Source organism: Phaenicophaeus curvirostris, chromosome 14 (assembly GCF_032191515.1).
Source record: "Phaenicophaeus curvirostris isolate KB17595 chromosome 14, BPBGC_Pcur_1.0, whole genome shotgun sequence".
Lineage (NCBI taxonomy): Eukaryota > Metazoa > Chordata > Aves > Cuculiformes > Cuculidae > Phaenicophaeus > Phaenicophaeus curvirostris.
Genome location: NC_091405.1, coordinates 16,391,259 through 16,412,467, shown reverse-complemented (window position 1 = coordinate 16,412,467; position 21,209 = coordinate 16,391,259). Strand labels below are relative to the sequence as shown.

Sequence of the window (21,209 nt, the reverse complement as noted above, 5' to 3'; positions counted from 1 at the left end):
TCCCGGAGCGCCCCGCTCTGCAGCGGAGGCTGGCGGGGCTGTAGTGGGACCGAGCCCGGGTGCAGCCCCCCAAGTCTCATCCCCCGGGCTGCCCCTCAGCCTCTCCTGCTTCTCCGGTCGCAAACCCCGAGGGCTCCCATCCCTGTCCCCCCCACCCCCCCCACTGGTCTCGGTAGCCTTTGGTAAACATACAGAAGTCTACTCGATATTCAAGATTGATTTCCCTGATTTATTAAGGCAGAATTCATTGGACTCTATTGACCACAAATGACTTAATGTAAATGTTGACCCCGGTGAACTTGGAAATAGCAGGTATCGGGTTGATCTATAGACGACCTCTTAATTACCGCAGTTATTAATTTAAATTATTGCCACTGCTTCTCGAGCCAGGAACAAAGAAACATTCTTTCCTCATCCCTGCTTGGTTTATTAGTCTGAACACAAAGTGTTTGACGACACTTTTAATTAAACAGAAATAATGCGGAGATGCGGTTTCCCTTTCTCGCTGTCCTGTAAAGTGCAGCTCGGCTCTGTCCGGGGGCGCTGACCCGGGGCAGGGCCCGCTCCGCCCGGGGTCACCGCGCGGCTCCACGGCTCCTCCGTGTTCATTAGAGACTCTGAAAAATACTCGAGGCGGTGTCTGTGTGCAGCGACGGGAAACGCGCAGCCCGGCCGCAGCCTCCGCGGGCTCCCAGAGGAGGAGGAGCGGGTTTGGAGGGGCGGGGGGGGGGGGGAAGGAAAAACAAACCACGGCGTGGGGACCAACAGAAAAAAAAAAAGGAGGCCAGGTTCATTTTTGTCTCTGTTAAAGCCGTCGCGGCGGGTGCGGGCCAGGCAGGGCGAGAGCCTCGCTGCGGCCGCAGCTCCGTCTCCAGCGCTCAGAAGGGGCGGGCGGCCCTGCGGGAGAGAGAGGAGCGGAGAGATGAGCCCCGGCCGGGCCCCCGCGGGGGCTGCCGACCCGCCCACCCCCCACCCCCACCCCCACACCCCCCCAAAGTGCGAGGGGAGCCCCGCACCTACCTCACCTCCGCAGCACCGGCCGGAACGCCGTGCGCAGCCGGTCCAGGCACGTCCCGCCCAGCTCCGCGCCCGCCTTGGCGCCCCTCCCGGAGCCTGCACAGACACAAGCGGCTCGCGGCGGGCTCTGCCCCCCTGCCCACCCCCCCCAAACCCCGCTCCCCTCGGCGTTGGAGCCGTCAGCCCCGCGTCCCGGCCCCTCCGCCGCGGGTACCTTCTCCCGCCGCCGCGTACTGGCACGGCTCCGCCGGGGCGCGGTGCGACGCGCAGCTCCGCGGGAGCGGCTGCAGGCTGAACGCGGGGCTCCGGGGAGCTTTGGGGGGCGAGGGCGGCTCCCCCTCCGCCCCGCGGCCCCGCGCCGCGCTGGCCCCGGCCGTGCGCGCCAGCGACCAGATGCGCGGCTTCTCCGCGGGCGCGTAGGGCGGCGGGGCGAAGTCCTTGGCGCAGGGGAAGGCGCGGAAGGGGCCGGGCAGGCTGCAGTCGCTCCGCGGAGCCTCGGGCAGCGCCGCGCCGAGGCCGGGGGCTTCCTGCAGCGAGCTGGCCCGGCCCTTCTCCGGCTTCCCCGCCTCCTCCTCCTCCTCCTCCTCCTCCTCCTCCAGGTCGTCCAGGTCGCTGAACGGCAGCTCCTTGTCCTCCTTGCAGCTCCTGCGCTCTGCGCGGACACGCGGCGGGGAGGAAGGGGCGACGGGGCGTTAGGGGGGTGCGGGGAAGGTCGGGGATGGGGGGAGAGGGGCTCGAAACCGGCCGCCACCTCGAGCTACTTCGAGGCAGCCGTCCTGCCTCTCCGCATACCTCTGCCCTGGCTCTCCGCACTGTATTCCTCCTCTTCCCGCGGGGTTTCTTCTTTCCTCTCTTCCCCAGCTTTGTTCTTGGGAGACCAGGTCATTTTGTTTTCTTTCTTGAGCCTCCGTCTGGCGTTAGCAAACCAGGTGGACACTTGCGTCAGGGTCATTTTGGTGATGATGGCCAGCATGATTTTCTCTCCTTTGGTGGGGTAGGGGTTTTTCCGGTGCTCGTACAACCAGGTCTTGAGGGTGCTCGTCGTCTCTCGCGTTGCATTTTTGCGTCTGGCCGAACCCCCGAAATCCACCGTCCCGTACCTGCCGGGAGATGGTTAGGAAGGCGGGGGGGGGCAGAACGGGAGACCCCCCGGCCCCGCCGCAGGCCGGTTTGGCCCTGCCCTTCTGCCATCGCTGCCGAAGTTTGATTTTAGTTGACTGGTGCTCCCGGGGCGCCTCGTTTCTCTCGTACAGCGTTTGTCAGGTCGGAGCTACCCCCCCCGCCCCGCCTCGCCCCCCGCCGTTTGATGCCGGCCGCTGCCCCGCAGGGGGATGCTAACGCCGATCAAAGGGGTTTTACCTGTCGTACTGGTACTGCCCCAAGGAATGATCGTAGGAGTAGTAGGCAGCGGGCTGCGCGATCCCCGAGTGCAACGTACCGGCGCCGTCCTTGATCTCGTACTGGGGGTTCTGCAAGGCGAGCGGCAGCGGTTGTCGTCGAGCCGTCCCTTCCCATCCCTCGACGGGACGCGCCCCTCGCCGCTCCCCCCACCCCATCCCGACGCCGACCGCCGCCGCACGAAGCCGCCGGCCTGTCGCACGCCCCCCAGCACCCCCCACCCCCCCCCCCCCAGCCCCCCATCGCGGCTCGGGCACTCACCAGCGCGGTGTAGAGCGCGGCGGGCTCGGCGCTGTAGGGCAGGCAGGTGCCGTAGCCCTGGCCGGCGGCGTACGGGGCGCCGTACATGCCGAGCGCCGCATTGAGCTCGGCGCGGGCGGGCGCCAGCAACCGGCCCTCGTACGGGGAGCAGCACAGGGAGGCGGCGGCCGGCGCCGGGGAGGCATCCGGCACGGAGCGGGGGGCGGCCTCGCAGCAGGTCGTGCTGGGGCTGGCGGGCACGAAGAACTGCGGAGAGAGGAGGAGAGAGACGGCGCCGAGTGACTGTCGGGGCAGCGCCGTCGGGGGGCACTGAGCGGCGGGGGGGCGCGGGGGGGCGCGGGGGGGGGGGGGAGCGAGGATGGGGGGTAGGAGACTGAAATGAGTAATTATAGAAGCCGGGAAATAAACGGAACGGGAAGCAGGAGCCCTTGGGAAGGGGGTAGGACTGATCCAGAGGGCAAAACTTGAAAGAAATAATCGCTCTCGAAAACGGCAAAACCACCCTCGCTGCCCCTTCCTTCCCGGCCCCGTTCGCATCGATTCAAAGTTGCGATCACAGTTAATTTGACGATAGACAAAGCGGTAAATATGTCAGCGAACGCAATCGAAGGCGTTTGATTTCAGTCGGTTCGAGGGGACAGGTAACTAACTTCCCAAGCGAGGGAGGCACATCTTGCAGGGCTTACGGTGTATAAATAATTCTACCCAAATAAATGGTGCCTCGAGGTGCGGGACAGCGGCGGCTCGGTTAACGCGGGGTGCCTGGGGGTGGGTGGGGGGTGTCCTTCGGCAATCGTATGGGAGAGAAAAAACAAAACAAAACAAAACTCCCGACAGATCCTAATAAAACACAGGCAAAGGGCCGGGGAGGAAGGGTGGAGGAATCGGCGCAGCCCGGTTCCGCCGGTGCGATCCCGAGCGCCCGCCGCGCATCCTCCGCGGGCGCGGAGAGCGGCCGGGGTTGATGTATTATTTGTTTGTTGCGCTTAAAACTGAACGGTGGAAGACGGGAGGGGGGGAGGGGAAATTACCGGTTTCCTAAACGCCTTTGCTGTGCACGCTGCGAGTTATTTGTTTAAGCCTAACACAACACAAACGAGACATAAACACACACGCACATTTTTTAAAAAAAGGCTCCAGATGTGCCCTTTTAAAAAAAGACTCTAAGTAAGGGGAAGGGAAGAAAAAAAGGGAGGGGGGAACAAGACATCTGGACAGCAGCAGCAGAATCTGAACAAAAGTGAGTGCTGCTCACTCGCCTTACCTGTGAAGTGGTGCTGTAGGGGTATCCGAACTGAGAGAAGGACATAGTTGCTCCTTATTTTTGGACCATAGGCAATATTTTCCCCCCAAGATCGATTGTAACTAAACCCTGCTGCAGGATGCACCTTCTCACACACACATTTCCACGTATGGCTTTTTTTTTTTTTTTTTTTTTGCTCAATTATAGATGATTGCACTTAAGAAAAAGCAGCCAGACATCTGAGGCGGGGGTGGGGGGGGGCGGCGTGGAGTGGGGGGGGGTGGTGGCCGGATTAAAAAAATAGGCTACCCCCCACCTCCCATCGCTCTTAATAAATATGTTTATAGAGAGAGAGTTTAAAAAGCCACCCCACATGGATAGAGTTGAAGTGCAAAGGCGCTTTTTTCGGCGGGGGGAAGCGCGGGGGGGCAAGGGGGGGGGTGGGAATCACGTAGGGCTTGCAAGATAACGGAGCTTTGCTTGTATTATTTTCTGGTCTCTAGGTCTGTAGCGCTCGTCGGTGGGCGAGGAGCTGACGTCACGGGAGCCGCGCGGGGACGCGCCGCGCAGCCTGCGCGCTCCCCTCCTTCCTCCCGGTCTTTTATATTCTTTAAACAAGAGTTGGGGAGGAAAAAGTAAAAGGAGGGAAAGGGCTCTGTGTGTGTGTGTGTGTGTGTGTGGGTCCCAGCCCGGCAGCTCCGCCAGGCACGCGGGGCAGCGGCGCGAGGGAAATTCCCGTGTCCCTGGCTCCTTCCCTCGTCCCTTCCCACTGTCCCAGGCCCTTTCCTACGGTCCCTTTCCGCTGTCCCCAGACCCTTCCCACTGTCTCTTCCCGGTGTCCTGGGCTCCTTCCGCTGCCCCTTCCCGCTGTCCCTTGTCCCTGTCCCCGTCGTCCCTGTCCCCGTCGTCCCTGTCCCCGTCCCACTGTCTCTGTCCCTTCCCGCTGCCCCTTCCCACTGTCCCTGCCCCTTCCCACTGTCCCTGTCCCCCTCCCGCTGTCCCTATCCCTTCCTGCTGTCCCTTCCCGCTGCCCCTTCCCACTGTCCCTGCCCCTTCTCACTGTCCCTGTCCCCCTCCCGCTGTCCCTATCCCTTCCTGCTGTCCCCTCCCGCTGTCCCTGTCCCTTCGCTCTGTCCCTGTCCCCTCCTGGTGTTCCTTCCCGCTGCCCCCGGACCCTTCTCGCTGCCCCCTCCCGCTGTCCCTGTCCCCCTCCCGCTGTCCCTATCCCTTCCTGCTGTCCCTTCCCGCTGTCCCTGTCCCCTTCCCGCTGCCCCTTCCCACTGTCCCTGTCCCTTCCCACTGTCCCTATCCCCTCCTGCTGTCCCTGTCCCTTCGCTCTGTCCCTGTCCCCTCCTGGTGTTCCTTCCCGCTGCCCCCGGACCCTTCTCGCTGCCCCCTCCCGCTGTCCCTGTCCCCCTCCCGCTGTCCCTATCCCTTCCTGCTGTCCCTTCCCGCTGTCCCTGTCCCCTTCCCGCTGCCCCTTCCCACTGTCCCTGTCCCTTCCCACTGTCCCTATCCCCTCCTGCTGTCCCTGTCCCTTCGCGCTGTCCCTGTCCCTTCCTGGTGTTCCTTCCCGCTGCCCCCTCCCGCTGTCCCTGTCCCCTCCCGCCGCCCCCGGTGCCGCAGTCGTGCCCCCCCTGCCCCGTGTCCCCATCCCTGGGCGGCTGTGCGGGGTGCGGGAGCCGCAGGGCGCCGGTCCCTAACGAGCGCGGAGCCTCCCTTCTTCCCCGCGGGGCCCGGAGCGGTTCCCCGGGGGGGCGGGTCAGCGGGGAGGTGATGGATGGCTGCCCGCAGCCGGCCTGCCCATTACCGCCGCGGCGTAATTGCATCAATTAACAAATGGAAATGCCCTTGTTTAACCATCGACTTACATATTGCGGATTTGCCTTTGAGGCGAGATCCCCGCGAGGTAATTGGGATTCCCCCCCCCCCCCCCGCCTCCCCTTCACCCCCCTGCGGCGGGGGCTGCCGCGGCGCTCCCCGCTCCGGCCGGCGGCAATTAAAGAAGACATGAACTAAAGAAAAGAAGAAAAAAAAAAAAAACAACGCAACTTTCCGCGACTTGCCCGGGCAGGCGGGGGCCGTGCCCATCCCCGTCCCCGCGCCCCGACGGGTGGCGCTGCCGAGCCGCGAGCGATGCTCCCGCACCGGGTGTCCCCCCCCCCGGGAGCCGCCGGGCACAGCCGCGGTCCTTGCCCGAACCCGGTACCCCCGGGGGGCTCCCGGCACCCCCAGAAGGGTCCCGGCTGTCCCGGGGGGTCCCCGCTGTCCCAGGAGCGCTGCCCGCCCCGTCGGGGCCCCCCGAGCGCCCTCCGGCATCGCCCGCAGCTCGGCCGGGGGGTGCAAACCTGAGCCCCCTCGCCCGCCCCCCTCGTTGTCGGGGGCGACAGCTTAAGAAAATTCATTAAAGAACACCTTTGGGTAACGTTATTGCTAATTATTTAATTGCGAGAATCCCTATGGGGGAAATTATGCTAATTATAAAGTCATAAACCCGCTTGTTCTAAAGCACTTAATTCAGCAAATTCTAGTCTTTTCACCAGAACGTTTCTTGTGCTGTTTCGCTGAAAGAAACAACAAGAGCGGCTGTACGCGCATCCTGCTCGCATCCCGGGGGAGCCGGCACCGTCTGTGTGCGGGCAGGGTGCGTGCGGGGCTCTCGCCCTCCTCGACGACGTGACAGGCACAGCAGCCCCTGAAGCCGGGGCAGAACTTGCTGTGCAAAAGCGTTTTTAGAACAGACACAATGCAGATCAACGCAAACATTGTTTTTTTGCCAGTCTTTGTCGTGCACGATCGACATGAAAGTCTGTTAAGTGGCAGATATGTTATAGCTGAACCCAGCTTTGAGAGGTGGCCTTTTGCTACTCGGTGCTCTCCGCTTACAGTGCTGTGTCCTGTGGAGATGTTTCTGTAGGATACTTTATTTTCTATGTGCCCAAGAGCCAGCCACGCCACCCTTTTAATTGTCCTTACAACCTGGAATATGAAGTGGCATCCCCCTTAACAAATACAAGGTCCACCTTGCTCCCTAGCTCTTCAGTGGGTCACAAGCTCTGGCTCTTTGTGTTTTTCAGAGCAGTGCTACTCTCCACCCTGTCAGTCCCTCGGCTCACCACCTCAAAGCTGCTGAAACGTCTTTCTGTGATCTGTAAATATTGGAATAAACCTTCTATTAGCTGCTTCCTGAACTCAGCTCGGTGGAGGGCAGCTTTGGGGAAAGGGTGTGCAATTTGGCATTTCTTAAATCGCAGAGAAACGGTTTCAATGGCCGGATTTCCATTCAGCTCAGACCCTGTGTCTTGGAGCAGCTTAACTGGCGCTGTACATGGTCACTGCAGATTTTTCTCTTTCCTTTATCTAAATCTGTGTCATCTCTCTCCGCACACAGGAGCGTGGCATCCCACCCCCACGGCGCACATCGCCTTCGCCCAGTCATCCTAGCGAGGGCTGTGTGACTGTAAACACCAGCAAAACCAGAAAATGATCTCGCTTGATTCACAAACTTTTGTTCTTGAAAGAGAGGAGTGTGAGGCTTAACTGTAAACATTTCTGTGAGCGGTTCCTCTTGAAGCAAGACAGGAGTTCAAATGCAGCCTACAATGTGATTTTTTATGCTTTTAAAATCAACATCATTTGGTTTAGCTCTGATATTGCTTTGCTCGGGAGGTAATTGCAAGGGGTGAAAGTAACAGTATGTGCTTCCCACCGATGCAAATGCAGCTGCCGATAACTGTGAGTGAAATAATAGGTTGGTTGAAATAAGCGTCGGAGTATCGTTTCTGGAAAGGAAAAATAGTGTTCTAAGAGGGGTAAGAATAAAGCAGCTTCAAAAACATGTAGCGGAAATGTGACAGAGAAGAAAAGCTCTTTATATTTTAGAATATGGGGGGATTTTTTTGGCTGTTGCTTTTTTGTACTGAGAAAATGAAAATTCTTCAAGTCCATGCATGAATAAACAAGTACAGCTGGGCAGCCTAATACATAATTTATACTGATCAGTCACTGCAGATTTAACTGAATAAAGCCAAAATGAACACTAATTGTTTTGACAAACTAAAATAGTGTATATGATGGTGTATTGTGAAGCTTGCTGGTTACTGTCCTTATCTCAGTGGCTGTTGTCAAGACTGATTTCTGCATGAGAGGCAGAAAAAGACGAAACAAATTAGGACAATATTAAGATTAATATCTTGTTGAAGATAAAGCATTTTAATTGCTTAACATACAAGCACAAAATAGAAAGAGCTGTCTTCAGGACAGAGGGGAGAATTGGCACAGTGAAGCGTGGGACATAACGTGATTTGGGGGCGAGGTACAATTGCTGAGATAACATGTGGTACCTTGTCAGCTGAAGGCTAAATCTGAAAGTAGATTTTTATTTTTAGATCACTTTTGAAATATATCAGGAATAACTTTGATTGCATTTGGGCACTTGTCTTCTGGAAGGGAACATCCAAAAACATGTCAGCGGATTTCCGGAGAGTTATGTATGCAGGCTACTTAATCCAAGAAGCTGCATGGTTTTGCTCGGGTTTTGGTATGTGCAAAGTGAAAGAAACACATGGCTAGGCCTTTACTTTGCTTCTCCAGGTCCTTGCATTTGGATGGATGGCTAAAGAAGAGCCATTTAAAACTTTATCTGAAAATTGAGAGACAGATGAGGGTGATAATAATATCCCTGGGGATCCCTAAACACCACTTCTGCATGGATTCCTTGGTGTGACAGTGAGCTGCTTCTTCCTAACTGTCCTCTGCTGTGGTCTGACCCTGCCACCTCGCCCTCCTGCCTCTTCTCTGAGGACCAGCAGATCCACTTGGCTCCCATCATCACTTTTATAATGACCTATGGATTTGCTCAATCCCAGATCATCACCGTGTCTGCAATGATTTAAGTTTTAGGGTATGGCTGTAGAATCAAGAGTCAGTGTTCCTGGAGCCGGAGGATGGTTGGACCCAGGGCTTTAATCTGCACCATTCTGTGCCTGGAGGTGCCCAGGCAGGTGGAGGCTGGACGTGGATCTTCCCTATGCTCCTGGGTAGGATTTTCTTTCTGATCTGGGGCCGTTGCTAAACCCAGCTTCTGAAGTTATATTTGGCCAGGGAGGAAATAAGCTTCTTTTATAGGAGTGCTTTGCGTCAGGTTAATCCAACGCTTCTGTACCAGTTTTCTTAGGGTTTTCTGTAGGCTGTTCAATACTGCGTAAGTTTGTCCACTGAAGACACATCTATACAAAACTCATGAGAACTTCTCCTCTGAGGACGTGTTTGTGCTCTGCTGAGATACAGGCTAAGTTAGGGCAGGAGGGTCAGAGCAGCATCACAGCTCTCATTCAGGGGGATCCTCCTTGTGGGTTCAGTTTTTAGTAAAATCAATAGAAATTATTTTGTATAATTAATTTTTTTTTTCTTTTAACAAAGTGATTGCTGTTCTGACACAGCTTGAGCAGGATGCTGGGCTCACTGGGTATCATTAGCCACAAGTTGTGTCTGTGCTTTCTTGGCCATTATATGAGCTGATGTGCAGCTGCTGTGAAGGAGTCACTTGGCTGCCAAGCTGAAGGTTTTCAAGTTAGTGTCAACTTAGGTATAGTCTGTCATTTTTGTTACGTGGCAGGGAATGACAAGTGTCATTCCATTACCTACTCTGCTTGTTGCACTTTCCAGGAACTATTTTTAAATTAGTGAACGGGTTACATGCAACAGTGCCTTATTTTCCAAGCGTTGTTGTCTACTTGTGCGCACTATTAAACATGGATATCGGAACTGCTTCCTCATGTACTTTCATTTGTAATTTACAAAATCGCAGTTGTGTTGGTTGTACATTAGAAACTCAGAGAGCTTACAGCTTATTCCAAAACCAGAAAGTACATATCTTGAGACGGTTAGTCCCAGCCCCGTCAAATCAGTTGGCCTTAAGCCATTTTCCTTAGTTAACGTCTAAGTAAGAAGTGGCTCAGCTTGATTCCCCCTCCAAATCCTGTCTGAATTAACTCTGTTTTCCATTTGTAGAAGAAGGTGCAGAACGGGACCTGCTGGGTGGTTTGCCGAGGACCCTGTTGGTGGTCTCCTTTGGGTAATTCAGTTTTCTCTCTGGTCTTTCCTTCCACTGGTATTTCAGGCAGTGCCGAGTGCTGGGGGGGGGCACTGGGGAGGAGCTGCCACAGCAATGGGCCATCTGCAGCCCGCTACTCTGGGGAAGCTGGGACCACTTGTGATTTCACACACAAGCAGCACTAATCTACAATAAATCTTATAAAATCAATAAAAATATGGAAAGTATATCATTTTAAAGAAAAAACACATGAGACATGGCCATTAAGGGCACAGCCATTCTAATACCTGTGTCTGGTTGAAACTGCAATTAAAAACATTCCAATAATAAATCTACTTTCAGTCTTGTTTAATGCTTTTAACTTTCTTGAAAGTTCAAGCCGGTATCCCAAAAATGTGCCAGGACTTTCACAGTGTATTTTATAGACTCATAAATAAATATGGAAATTAATCTAAGCTATATTTCTTTCATATTTGATGACAATTTATTATGACACTCACTCATTCAGTGCACAAAAACTCTAATGCACTTAAAATCGGATTTCAAACCAAACGTTTTATGGGAAAATATAGTATTGATCATCCATTTAAAGATATCATGTGATGATTCATGACCTGCTATAAAAAGGATCTTATGAGGACATTCAGAATGAGTTTTGTGGACCATTCTCGCCACAAAATCCAATGTACGAGTTCTGCAGTTCTCAGAGATGTTTTATGTTTCTGTTTGGAGTTTTCACCTATAATGTTATTGCGATTTATGATGGAGAACAGCTTTAAAATAAAGCATTTTGCATATTTAAACTAAAGTTAAATAAATAAGAATAGAGACTAGTTTGTTAAGCATATGCTAGCACTTCTGTCCATTTATGCAAATTCGCATGGAAAAATTGTTCCTTTCAAGGATAATTTCCACAAGTTTTGGATCTCCTAACTGGGCAGTTTATGCAATATACATCTGCTACTGCCATTTAATAAAATGTGACCTAGGAGTCATACGGCTTCATATACTGCACATTGCTGGGTTTGAGATACTCCCTCTGCCGCGCGCTGCTCAGGAAGCGCAGCGGGTTGTGCGTTGACAAACCAGTGTCAGAAATGTGTGGTCTGCTCTCCTGGAGATGTTTTCAAAGCTGAAAAGCTCTAGAAGATACATGCAGGCTCCTGGGGTAATTTGTTTGTACTTGAGACCGGCTGTAGGAAGAAGGCAGGGGATTCCAGCACGTCACAGGCTGTGTAGGGGTTCACATCTGGGCTGCACAGGACAGGCTTCTCCAGACCTTCACCATCAGCTTGCGGGCTCTTTCCTCATGAGGACCCAGCAGAGCAGCCCCCCAGCTGCCCCCCAGCCAGCGAGGCTGTTCACCCTCCAGCCCCGATGCGACAGACGTCCCACGAGTGCCTGGGGTTCTGCAGTGGCTGAAAACAGCCAACTTCTCATCTTATTCTCTGAGTTTCTTAATATAATGATATTTTCTTGTTTGAACCAGCCTGTAGTCATTGCCAGCCTAATTATTTTCTGGAACTTTCCTTAATGCCATAGGCTTTGGATGGTGACACCAATGCTTGGAGAGACAGCAGAAGGAAATAAGTAGTGAAGGCTAAAGCACTTGGTTAAAGAAAAGTCTCATTTATAAATCAATTTTAATAACATATTTAAAAGCTCTCACATTTGCCTTTAATGTGTTTCCATTTCCCCCTTAGTCATTAATATTTAAAATATTTTTCTTTACTGATCTTCTTTCCATTGTGTCCTTTCTAACTTTCCTTTCTCTCTTTAATCTGCAAACAGTGAGTTTTTGAGAAATGCATAATCCATGAGAAATCCAGATGATTTGATACAGGAAAAGCCTTCTATCCCATGAAAGAAATTTCAGAGGAGTTGAGTTATTGTTTGAAAGTTATTCCAAACAGTTAAACTCATAAAAGGGTGTATGTTTTCACTGATGGACTTCCAAAATGAGAAGGCCCCATTATTTCTACTAGGAAGTAACAATCAGCAAAAAAAGTTTTTTTGAAAAAAATAACCAGAGGATAACAACTTTCAGTAAGCCTGGTGTGGAGGTGGCTCCATTTTATGGGTGATTTAAGGGAGTGAGATTTGCTGGAAGTCCATTGAATTTGCATATCACAAGCCTACTTTACTTTTGAAAATGGGATTTGTGTTCCTCAGCTGCGCAGAGCTCACAGGTGGGGACCATCTCTCCCAACACACTGTTAAGAAGAAGAAAAGGGAGGGAAATAAAGGAGGAGGGTCAGTAAGTGGTCGCCTAAGAGGGGTTGAGTAAAAAGCTCCAGACACGTTCTTTGGGGGCTTCATCACTTTATAAATAATGTGGATTCTTAAAGTAATATCACAATGCAGCTATAAGGTGGGTGATGGCACCCATAGGTGTGTCTAGGGAAGGTAATTGCAGCTCCTTTAAGGATGAGGGAAGAGCTGGTCCTGCAAGGCTTCAATTAAGTGGATTTGTTACACCTGGAGCAGGAGGGAGGAATGGGGCTGGTTGGAGGCAGGAGCACGAGCTGTGGTTTGGGATGAAATGGAAGCAGGAGCATGAGTGCTGTGGCTGCAGGAGCAGGACTGCTGGAGGTAGGGGAGAAATGTGGTGGTGTCCCTTGTGTTCCAGCTGCCCTGGGAGAGGCAGCGCTTGTTGAGGGTCTTCCTGGGCTGTGGGGAAGTAGGGGGGAGGGGGGCAAAGGGGCTGTAAAGAAGAGAGGAGTTTTCTTGAGGCTGCTGAATAGCTCTGTGGTGGAGATAGGAGTTACCTCTTTCTTTGGCTAAGGCATGCAGCAGTGTGTAGTTGGAGTAGTGTATCCTCTTGGAGGAGGCACTGGAGCTAAACTTAGCCTGTTGTAAATTCTCTAGAGATATAATGGGGAAGCCTCCAGAAAATAATTCATTTGTATATCATGAGGAGGCTCTACGGACAGTGAAATGACATGCTTTATTGTGGAACAGAATAAAGATTGTTCATCAGAGCCACTGGAAAGGATTTTAGACACTTAACAATATCAGTTTGATTTTTTAATTATAGTTTTACTACTTTAGTCGTTAATTTACTGTGTATATGAAGGTTTTATCCTCTTCTCAGCTTGTGCTGGGTTTTATATTTTTATATATATATACATATACACACATATTATTCTCAGTCCATTATTCAACTATGAATTCTTCATGATTTGTAAATGTGCAATGAAGCAAAGAATACCAAAGTGTAACGAAGATGGAATAGAGGCCTGCAACATTTATTATTTTCAAGGAAGAGTTTAATATGAAGATGCCCCTGTCTGATGTTTTAATATGTGCTAGGGAAGTACTATAGCTACCCTGCATAGTCTGTATTTTTTCTGTCTTCTCATCCTTGTAAAATACGTGCTCTTTTCTGGGTGGATGGGTTTAGCACCAGCCGTCTGCACTGGTGGTAGTGGTGGAGGAGGTGTTTGTGCATATACTTCCCTGTCTCTTGTTGGGAGCAAGAGATGAATTAGCTGCATCAACCGCAGAATCAGCCAGTGGTGGCTCTGCCTGGGTGCTGTGCTGGGGTGACTCTGGAAGGTGCTGATTCTCTTAAGTCTCAATTGTGAGTAACAACACAGGCTCCCACAAGGCTGAACCCTAAATGGTGGACAAAAGCTTGTTCCTCTGCTCTGTTTATTCCTTGTGAATCTACTCCCAGTGCCTCTTTGATTATGCAGAGATGGAAAGAGTCCGAGTAAATGCGCAGAGGGCAGTCAGCAGCACTGGTGTAGCCTCGCTGTGAGGTCCTTGCCCAGCTTGCTTGTGCTCGTCAACCCTTTCTATGCAGTTTTACTCTGTACAATTACTCAATGAAAATGTAGCCCCATAGATTGTTTTAACCACACTCTTCTGTTGAGCCTACATATTTATTCAACCTCCTTCCATTGCTTGTAGCCTGAGTGTTATGGAGTTTCACTGCCGAAATAGCTGATGATCATCTTTTTGTTGTGTGCTGAGGAGGGGCTGCCAGCCTCCAAGGGGACCTGAACATTGCAGCTGTGGGTGCTGGTGGGAAACACCCTCGTGACATCTGCCCCCAGCCCTGGCTGCGCAGCTCCAGGTCGCAAACGCCTTGTGTGTGGGGTTGTGTGAGTGTGACCCTCCTTGGCGGGGGCTCTCTAGCTTGGGGCTGGGTAGCAGTGGGACTGCAGTGGTCATCTTTTGGCACCTTTATGCTTTTGGTTTGGTCTGGTGTGCCAAATAAGCACTGGGCAGTGGCAAGCGAAGTTGAATATGTACCATGATATGAATACTGTTTTATTTAAGAAATATTATAAATTACATCTTGGATTTGAACCTGTGTGGTGTAATGCTGAAGCAGAGCTGTGGTGGTAGATCTGTGAGAATGAGGGGTAACGTTGAGGGTTATCTGGAAGATCTTTGACATCAGAGAGATGCAGAAAGTGTGAAAAATCTAGTATTCTTCCTAAACCAGTTTTGCTCATTAAGACACAGTGTTGTTATACTTGTGTTTTCCGAAAGCCCCAGGAGTGGAAATCTCTTTGCTGTGTCACAGTCCAAGGCCGTGTGATCCAGCATGGTGAGTAGCCAAGGTTCAGGGCAGTGTGCTGTCTCATAACAGCAGAGCCGACTGCGGTTTTCAGCAATGAGAGATGTTGTTAGGTCAATTGAAAACCAGAGCCTTTAAGTCAGTGTAATTATGCAAATGTTGCCCTTGCTATTAGCACTTTTGCCCCGATAGCTTTAGCATATATTTTACAAATGAAGTTACTGTCACATTTCATTATCCTGTTGACTGGCCCATTGCTTTGGAGATGCTGTTCTTACTCTCGGGTATTGGTCCTTCCTGCCACCATGATGCGTGTGCTCTCAAATGGAGTGACACACCTGAGCAGAGATCCAGCTCTACCTGTCTTTGATGTGATGACTTTGAAGAGTTGTGTTAACTTATATCGAACACTATGATTGCCACAAAGCATTTTTCTTTTCCCTCTCCTGAGTATTTCCCTGCAAATGTTACCTGTTCTCATTGAACTTCAGTCAGCCTAATTTCTTTTCAGAGCCTTTCAAAAAAGGACATGGTACACTTAATTATTAAACCAGGAAACAAGAGGTGTTTTGGGAAAGGTAGAGGGAAGCAGAGCAGGTGACTGAGATTCATGGGTTTACCATTAGCCTAAAACTGCTCCCATTAATTGAAAGTTTTACCATTAACTAGGTGGTGGAGCATGTGGCTATTAAAGAGAGCTGGTAAAAATCCCCCTGGGTTTTCACACAGTGCAGGGGAATAGGACTCTTGGAGAAAGACCAGAAAAAGAAAAGCCCAAACCAATCCGCGTGTGATGGGAATTATTAATATGTAACAGAAGAAAAATACTGGACTGCAAAAATCACTTGCAAAATCTTTGTTTTGAGGCTATGCAAGAGAGATTATAATGCCTTTAGACTTGGGGAAATAAAACCAGGGACCTCTTTTTATTAGATGCACCTCTTAGTCTTGCAAGCTTCCTCCCTGTCTTCTGTGGTGGCCACAGGTGTTGGATTTGGGGCATACCAGAGGGGAAGCAGGGCTTCCAGCTCCCTGCAGTGAGACATTATTCTTCCTTGGAGAAGGCTGAGGCTCAAGTTCTGCTGATTTAGGTTGTTTTCTAGAGAGCCTTTCCCAGTCTAGGTGATGGTAAGTCTTTAAGGAGCAAGCAAGCAGGGAGACTGGCTTCTGCCTTCCCAGGGCCAGCCACCCATCGCTCCCTACGTTTGTCTGAGGAATTGCATGCTCACAGTGAGATGTTGGTAATGTAAGGAGGTTCAAGCTTCAAGTCTCATAAGTAAGTTGGCACAGCAGAATCTGTCGAGGACCTTCACTGGGGCTACTCTAGATAATTTTTCCTTAAGGAGACCCTGCTTCAGCTATTTCAATTTTCATTTTAAACTCTCAGAGACCCTCTGCGTGCGTTTTCCACATCAGCCTGGCTCAGGTTCACTTGCTATCGAACTTTAACAAGACCTAATCAGTTTAAATGCATCTGCAGTTGGGTGTTGCATCAGCTCAATGAGGTCAATTTAAAATTGATTTCCTAAAGCTATTGCAAGCCTTACCATATTGACAGGCCAAAGAATTATTGGACACCAACTTGGTAACGCTTCTGTTTGCATTGCAGTGTCTTCATCGCTACGTCAGTGCCTGAGCACTTCAGGAGCCCCCATTTGAGTTTGTAAATCAGAAGGGAGAAATAAATAAAAGTGGAGAGCCATGTGAGTAACAGTCCCTTTCATGAATCCAGGCTGTTGTTGAAAGCACATCAAGCTATTGGTAGATAAATATTTTTCTGGAGTCAAGAACAGAGAAGCATGTGACATTGCAATTACCACTTTTCATATTTAAATGTAAATAAGTGGCTTCTTTACTCTGTAATTCAACAAACCTTATAATTATGATCTTATGATATTTTCATAGCACTTGCAGCAACATATGGCACTTCAATAAGCAAACAAGGCAAGAAATGGAATTAAGAATTTCTGTGATGTTGTTTGTGTATTTGTGGCTCTGTTATAACCCCTTTGTTTTAAATACCTCATTTCTTAATTTACCGGTTTATATAATTGGAGTGAATTTACATGGAACAAAATTGAGCCTTGTGGTTAGGTTATTGGTTATGTCCTTAATCTTGATGTAGTAGTTTTCTGTTGGAAAAGAAAACAACTCCAAGCAGCTCAATAGTGCTAAAAAATATTGCCAAAGCTAAATGATCATTAAGGACTGCATGGGTCAGTGCCTTATTAGTGTAATCTATTTTAGCTCCTGCAAATCCTTCTGTTCAGAGCACTGAGCTGATAGTGTTTCAGGCTAGGATCTGTGCGAAGGCTATAAAATATTGATTTGACTTGTAATGTTTCTTGATATCTATGACTTAATTCACAAGACCTGTGCAATATCAAGGCTTGAACTGGAGGGAATGTGCACACCTTGACCTGATTCAGTGAAATGCTTCTTAACTGAATTTTAATAATAACATACAGTAAGAGACGTAGCAGCACCTGGGCTTACTGATCAATATGGAAAGTGTAGTAATATTGTATAGCAGAAGATTTTGTTTGTAATCTCCTTCCCCAGCCTAGGACCACTCTTCTGCTTTATGTACGAGTTGTTTTCAATGTACTAAAATACAGAGAATGGAAATGAAGCTGGAAACTCGTTAGGCAGCAACTGTGCTGCAGTGTGTGCCCCTACAGTGTGGTGCTGTTCTCTGCTGGCATCCCAGGGAGGTCTCATCGGATCTGCTGTAGATAACATGAACTCCAAGGCAATGCCAAGAGATAGTTAAGTTCATTGCCTGTGAGGCTGTACGTGGCCCTTGCTTTAGTGGGGAATGCCAGAGCCAGCTGGAATGCAGCGGAAAATGAGGTGGGCACTGAAAAAGCATCCTTCAATTTGTAGGTGTGGCTGATGCTGTTCGGCAAAGGGTAAAGCAGCAGTAGGTGTTGGCTTTGTACTGCAACATCCATAGTAGATTTCAGAAGAACAGGGTGTCAGGCGTGTTAGATTTTTGCAGCATCAGAGCTGCAAGGAAGCTGTCCTACCACACCACCACCCACCCTCACGTCGTGGGTTTTCTGTAAATGCTGCTGGGCAGTACTGCAGAGCAGCAGGGCTGGAGGTGTGGGCACCCCTAGCGAGGGATGGTCTCTAGAGTGTGGTTTCAGGCGTCTGTTGTCTCTGAGGATGCTTGTGGTTTTCTGGCCACAGAAGCACTTCCAGAGCTTTTGGGAATCTTATGCCCAGTTTGGTTGCTGATAAGCAAAGAAATGGTAATTCAACTGAGTTGTGATTGAATAAATAAAAAGACAGGGAGGAAATGAAACTGCACTTTATATCGCACAGTGTAAATGATTGGGATGATCTAATAAAATATTCACAGAGCCTCTTGAAGTACGTGTGTTATAATATACATTTAAAAATAGCATTGGGTGTTATTGGCTGAAAGCAATTTATCATTCACGGTGAAATTTAGATGTAGCTAGGGTCTTGCACTAAGCTAACACTTAGTTTGTTCCTTTTACATTCTGTATTTTGTAATATTGTCAAGAATTAAATGAACATTGCTATGTGAAACTTTGAAGCCAATTCGTGTCCAGGTAGCTCTTGATTTTATTTTATTTTTTTAATTTTTTTTGGAGGAAGGGATAAGAGCTGAGTTTTTTGAATGGGTCATTCTCTGCAAAGCACAGCACTCCATCTGATTCTGAAGCACGGGCCCAAGGAAGCTGGCTTTGCAGTTGCTGCTGTTCATGTCAAGGCAAGTGTCGTACACAATATATGAAGTGTAGCGTAAATAATTTAACTAGCCTTTGAACATGGAAATAGCAACATGATAAAGTAGCAAAACATAACAGGTTTCCAGCCAAACACATCACTGACTAGTTAGCCTAGCTAAAACAGAGGGATTTTTTTTTTTCTCAAGTGAAACTGATTTAAATGCAAGGAAAAGGCTGCAGAAAGCCGTGTTTGCAGATTAACAGCACCCTGGTTATTTGCAGCTGCAATAACTTCCCCACTGACAGCTGAGTGGGGAGTGTGCACTTGGGAAAGAGGGAAGGCAAAAGTGGGTGCAGTTGCATGTGTGATGGGAGAGTTGCTAGCACCTGTGGCAAAGACCCTGTTTGACCCTGTGCGATGTTCCAGCATGGTGATGGCACAAGTTTGGGGTCTTGGAAAATCCCAGACATTCAGCTGGAATTGTCCCTTTGACCTTGAGGCACTCCAGATTTCCTTGTTCACCTGCAAAATTTAAGGATAATGTGCTTTTGTTTTTTTGGTCCCCCCATCCCCCCCAATATACAGAAATAATTTTATATCCCTCCCAAGCAATATACTCCAGATGAATGAGTTGTCTGTGCTGCAGACTCTCTGGAGTCTGTGCCATGTAGACAGTCAAATTTTAAGTCACTGTGCTATCACACCAGGGATTTTATTAAATGAAAATCTAGTTTCTGCACAAACCTGCAGGAGTGGTGCTTGTGTGAGTCTGCACTCACCTGAGCAGCGTGCACCCAAAAAGAAGTGCTGTACTCCTTTTCTGATTTAGAAGGGAGTGGCCCTTGCAGAGTGGTTCTCTGTTGGTTGAATTATTGCAGGCTTGTGTTGTGTATTATCCTAAAAAAGCCTTAGGCACAAGATTATCTCCTCTTGCACATCTTATTTTGAGCATTAGCAGCAGCGTGTACGGAAGGCAAATCTACAATTGGAACTATCAATAAAACATAGTTTGTCTGTTAAATTAGTAATCACGAAAAAAAGTCTCCCAAGGTTTTTATCTCCCCTTTTATTTTAATTATTACAAAGCCACTTTTAAATCTTGCCACTGGTAGAAATGTGCCCCCCTGAGGTTGTAGGTGCTTTTGAGGGTCTGCAAGGTACCAATAGTGTCAAGGGAGGTCTAAACTAAAACCTAATAATGATTATAATGATTAAGTTAAATGACTCCAAGTAGTGTTTCAGGCTTGCTCAGTCACAGGTGCCCTTCTGTGAGAAGGGGGGCACTTTTCAGCCAGCTGAGGAACAATAAGTGGAGGGGGGGTGGTCTGGATCATGGGGGTGGGAAGTGTTGATGGTTTTATCCATCTTTTTGCTCAACATTGTGAGGACAGAACTAGAAGCAGCCTTCTGCTGTGCTGGCTTACACAGTTCTGTGATTAAAGCTGAAACTCCTTGATTATAAAGGTATTTTCAGTGTGATTCCTTCTCCCTTGCTCTGGGGAAAAAAAAGTCAATATTTTCCAGTTTGAAGCAGTATCTTCTGTGACACTGGGTGAAAATTGGGGAGAGTTTTAAAAATGATGTTACTTTAACTATATTTGCTGTGGTTTTTGTTTTTGAAATTTATTTTAATACTTTTGGGCCTATTTTTAACTCCTGTAGAGCTTGGCTTAGAAACTCAAATTGTTTTGTTTGGCTGGGCTTACTGAGAATAAGGATGTCTCAGTGTATTTTGGAGGGAAATATGAGGATTAAAGACCTGTTTCGGTGCATAAGAATATTGTTTATAAGCTAAATGGTTAGCAATGGAAATAGAGTTGTTTCTGGCACACTTTGTTGGAGCCAAATGAGCTGAGGGAGAAGAAAGCGTGCGGGAAAGGCACCTGGGAAAGAAAATGTGACATATAAGGGCTGTAGTGGAGGTCTTTCAGGAATAGAATCACTGAAATGTGGACCTTGGGAAGCTAGAAGGCTGGTATGTTGCTCTCCCTCAGATATGCCCTGCGTGGTTACATTTTCTTAGTTAAAACTACTGTCTGGGAAGCACAGTAGAAATTAACAGTGCTGGAGTATGAAGGTGTAAACCAAGAGATAACACCAAGGCCTGCTCATTTTAATGTCAGACCTCAGGTCTTGAAATCCTGTTGCAGACCCTGACCTCCCGGGATGGCATTAAAGCTCAGTATGGCATGTTTGTGTAGTAACCTCTGAACTGGTGCTTACAAGAAATGGTATTTGTGGTGGGATGAGTAGTCGATGCCTTGCATTCCTGACACCCAGCATGAAACCCAGCTGAGGACGTGGTTATTTTAGAGTACAGTGGATGTCTTTTTCTTAGCTTGCTGCATTTGACTCTTACATGCCTTTGAGGAGATGCTAGCTTCTCATCCATAGGTTGGTTTTGGATCATCGGAGTAGTGCAAGTACTTGTATTCCATGACAATTCTGGATATAATTGGATGCATGTAGTGAAGAGCAGGCATGTATATTTGTTGCAAATGCATCTTTTTTTGCATTATCTCTCTCAAGTACTGTGCTCTGGAAACACAGAGAGAATGACTCTACTGGACTAGGGATTAGTGATTTCTTTAACTCTTCATGCTGCCGTAAATATTTGGAGAATATTGTGGTTTCATGGAGTTTAAAGGTAGGAAATGAGACAAGTGAATATTGAAGGATGAAGCAATGTAGAGTAAATCCAAGAAAATGGAGTTGATACTTGAGTTTTGGCATCTCCCTGATGTGGGTGGTACATGGTGGGAGGTTCAGGCTTGTCGGCTGTGCTGTTTGCGGCAGGTTTCACTGAGAACCAGGACGATGGGAATGAGCAGCTAAACCTCATCAGGTACTCGGGAGAAGCTCTTTTACCTTGATGAGTATGGCCTTGTAATAACTAGTCCCGTGTGACTTAGCACAAAGTCAACCAAATATTGGCTACAGAGGAAACTTCAAGCATCATATTGATTTGGCCCAAGATATTACATGTGTATTTATTTGCC

General features: G+C 49.1%; 1 protein-coding gene across 1 annotated transcript; it reads right to left on the bottom strand.

Annotated features, from left to right (window-relative positions):
* Nucleotides 1–226: 226 nt before the first annotated feature.
* On the bottom strand, nucleotides 227–4,101 carry IRX6 (iroquois homeobox 6). Its single transcript, XM_069868260.1, has 7 exons — nucleotides 3,941–4,101; nucleotides 2,677–2,922; nucleotides 2,377–2,486; nucleotides 1,810–2,117; nucleotides 1,232–1,669; nucleotides 1,026–1,113; nucleotides 227–897 (listed from the first exon to the last, which is right to left on the bottom strand). The coding sequence occupies exons 1-7, from the start codon at nucleotides 3,983–3,985 to the stop codon at nucleotides 879–881; spliced, it is 1,254 nt and encodes a 417-aa protein (XP_069724361.1). The 5' UTR covers nucleotides 3,986–4,101; the 3' UTR covers nucleotides 227–878.
* Between the last annotated feature and the right edge of the window lie 17,108 nt (nucleotides 4,102–21,209).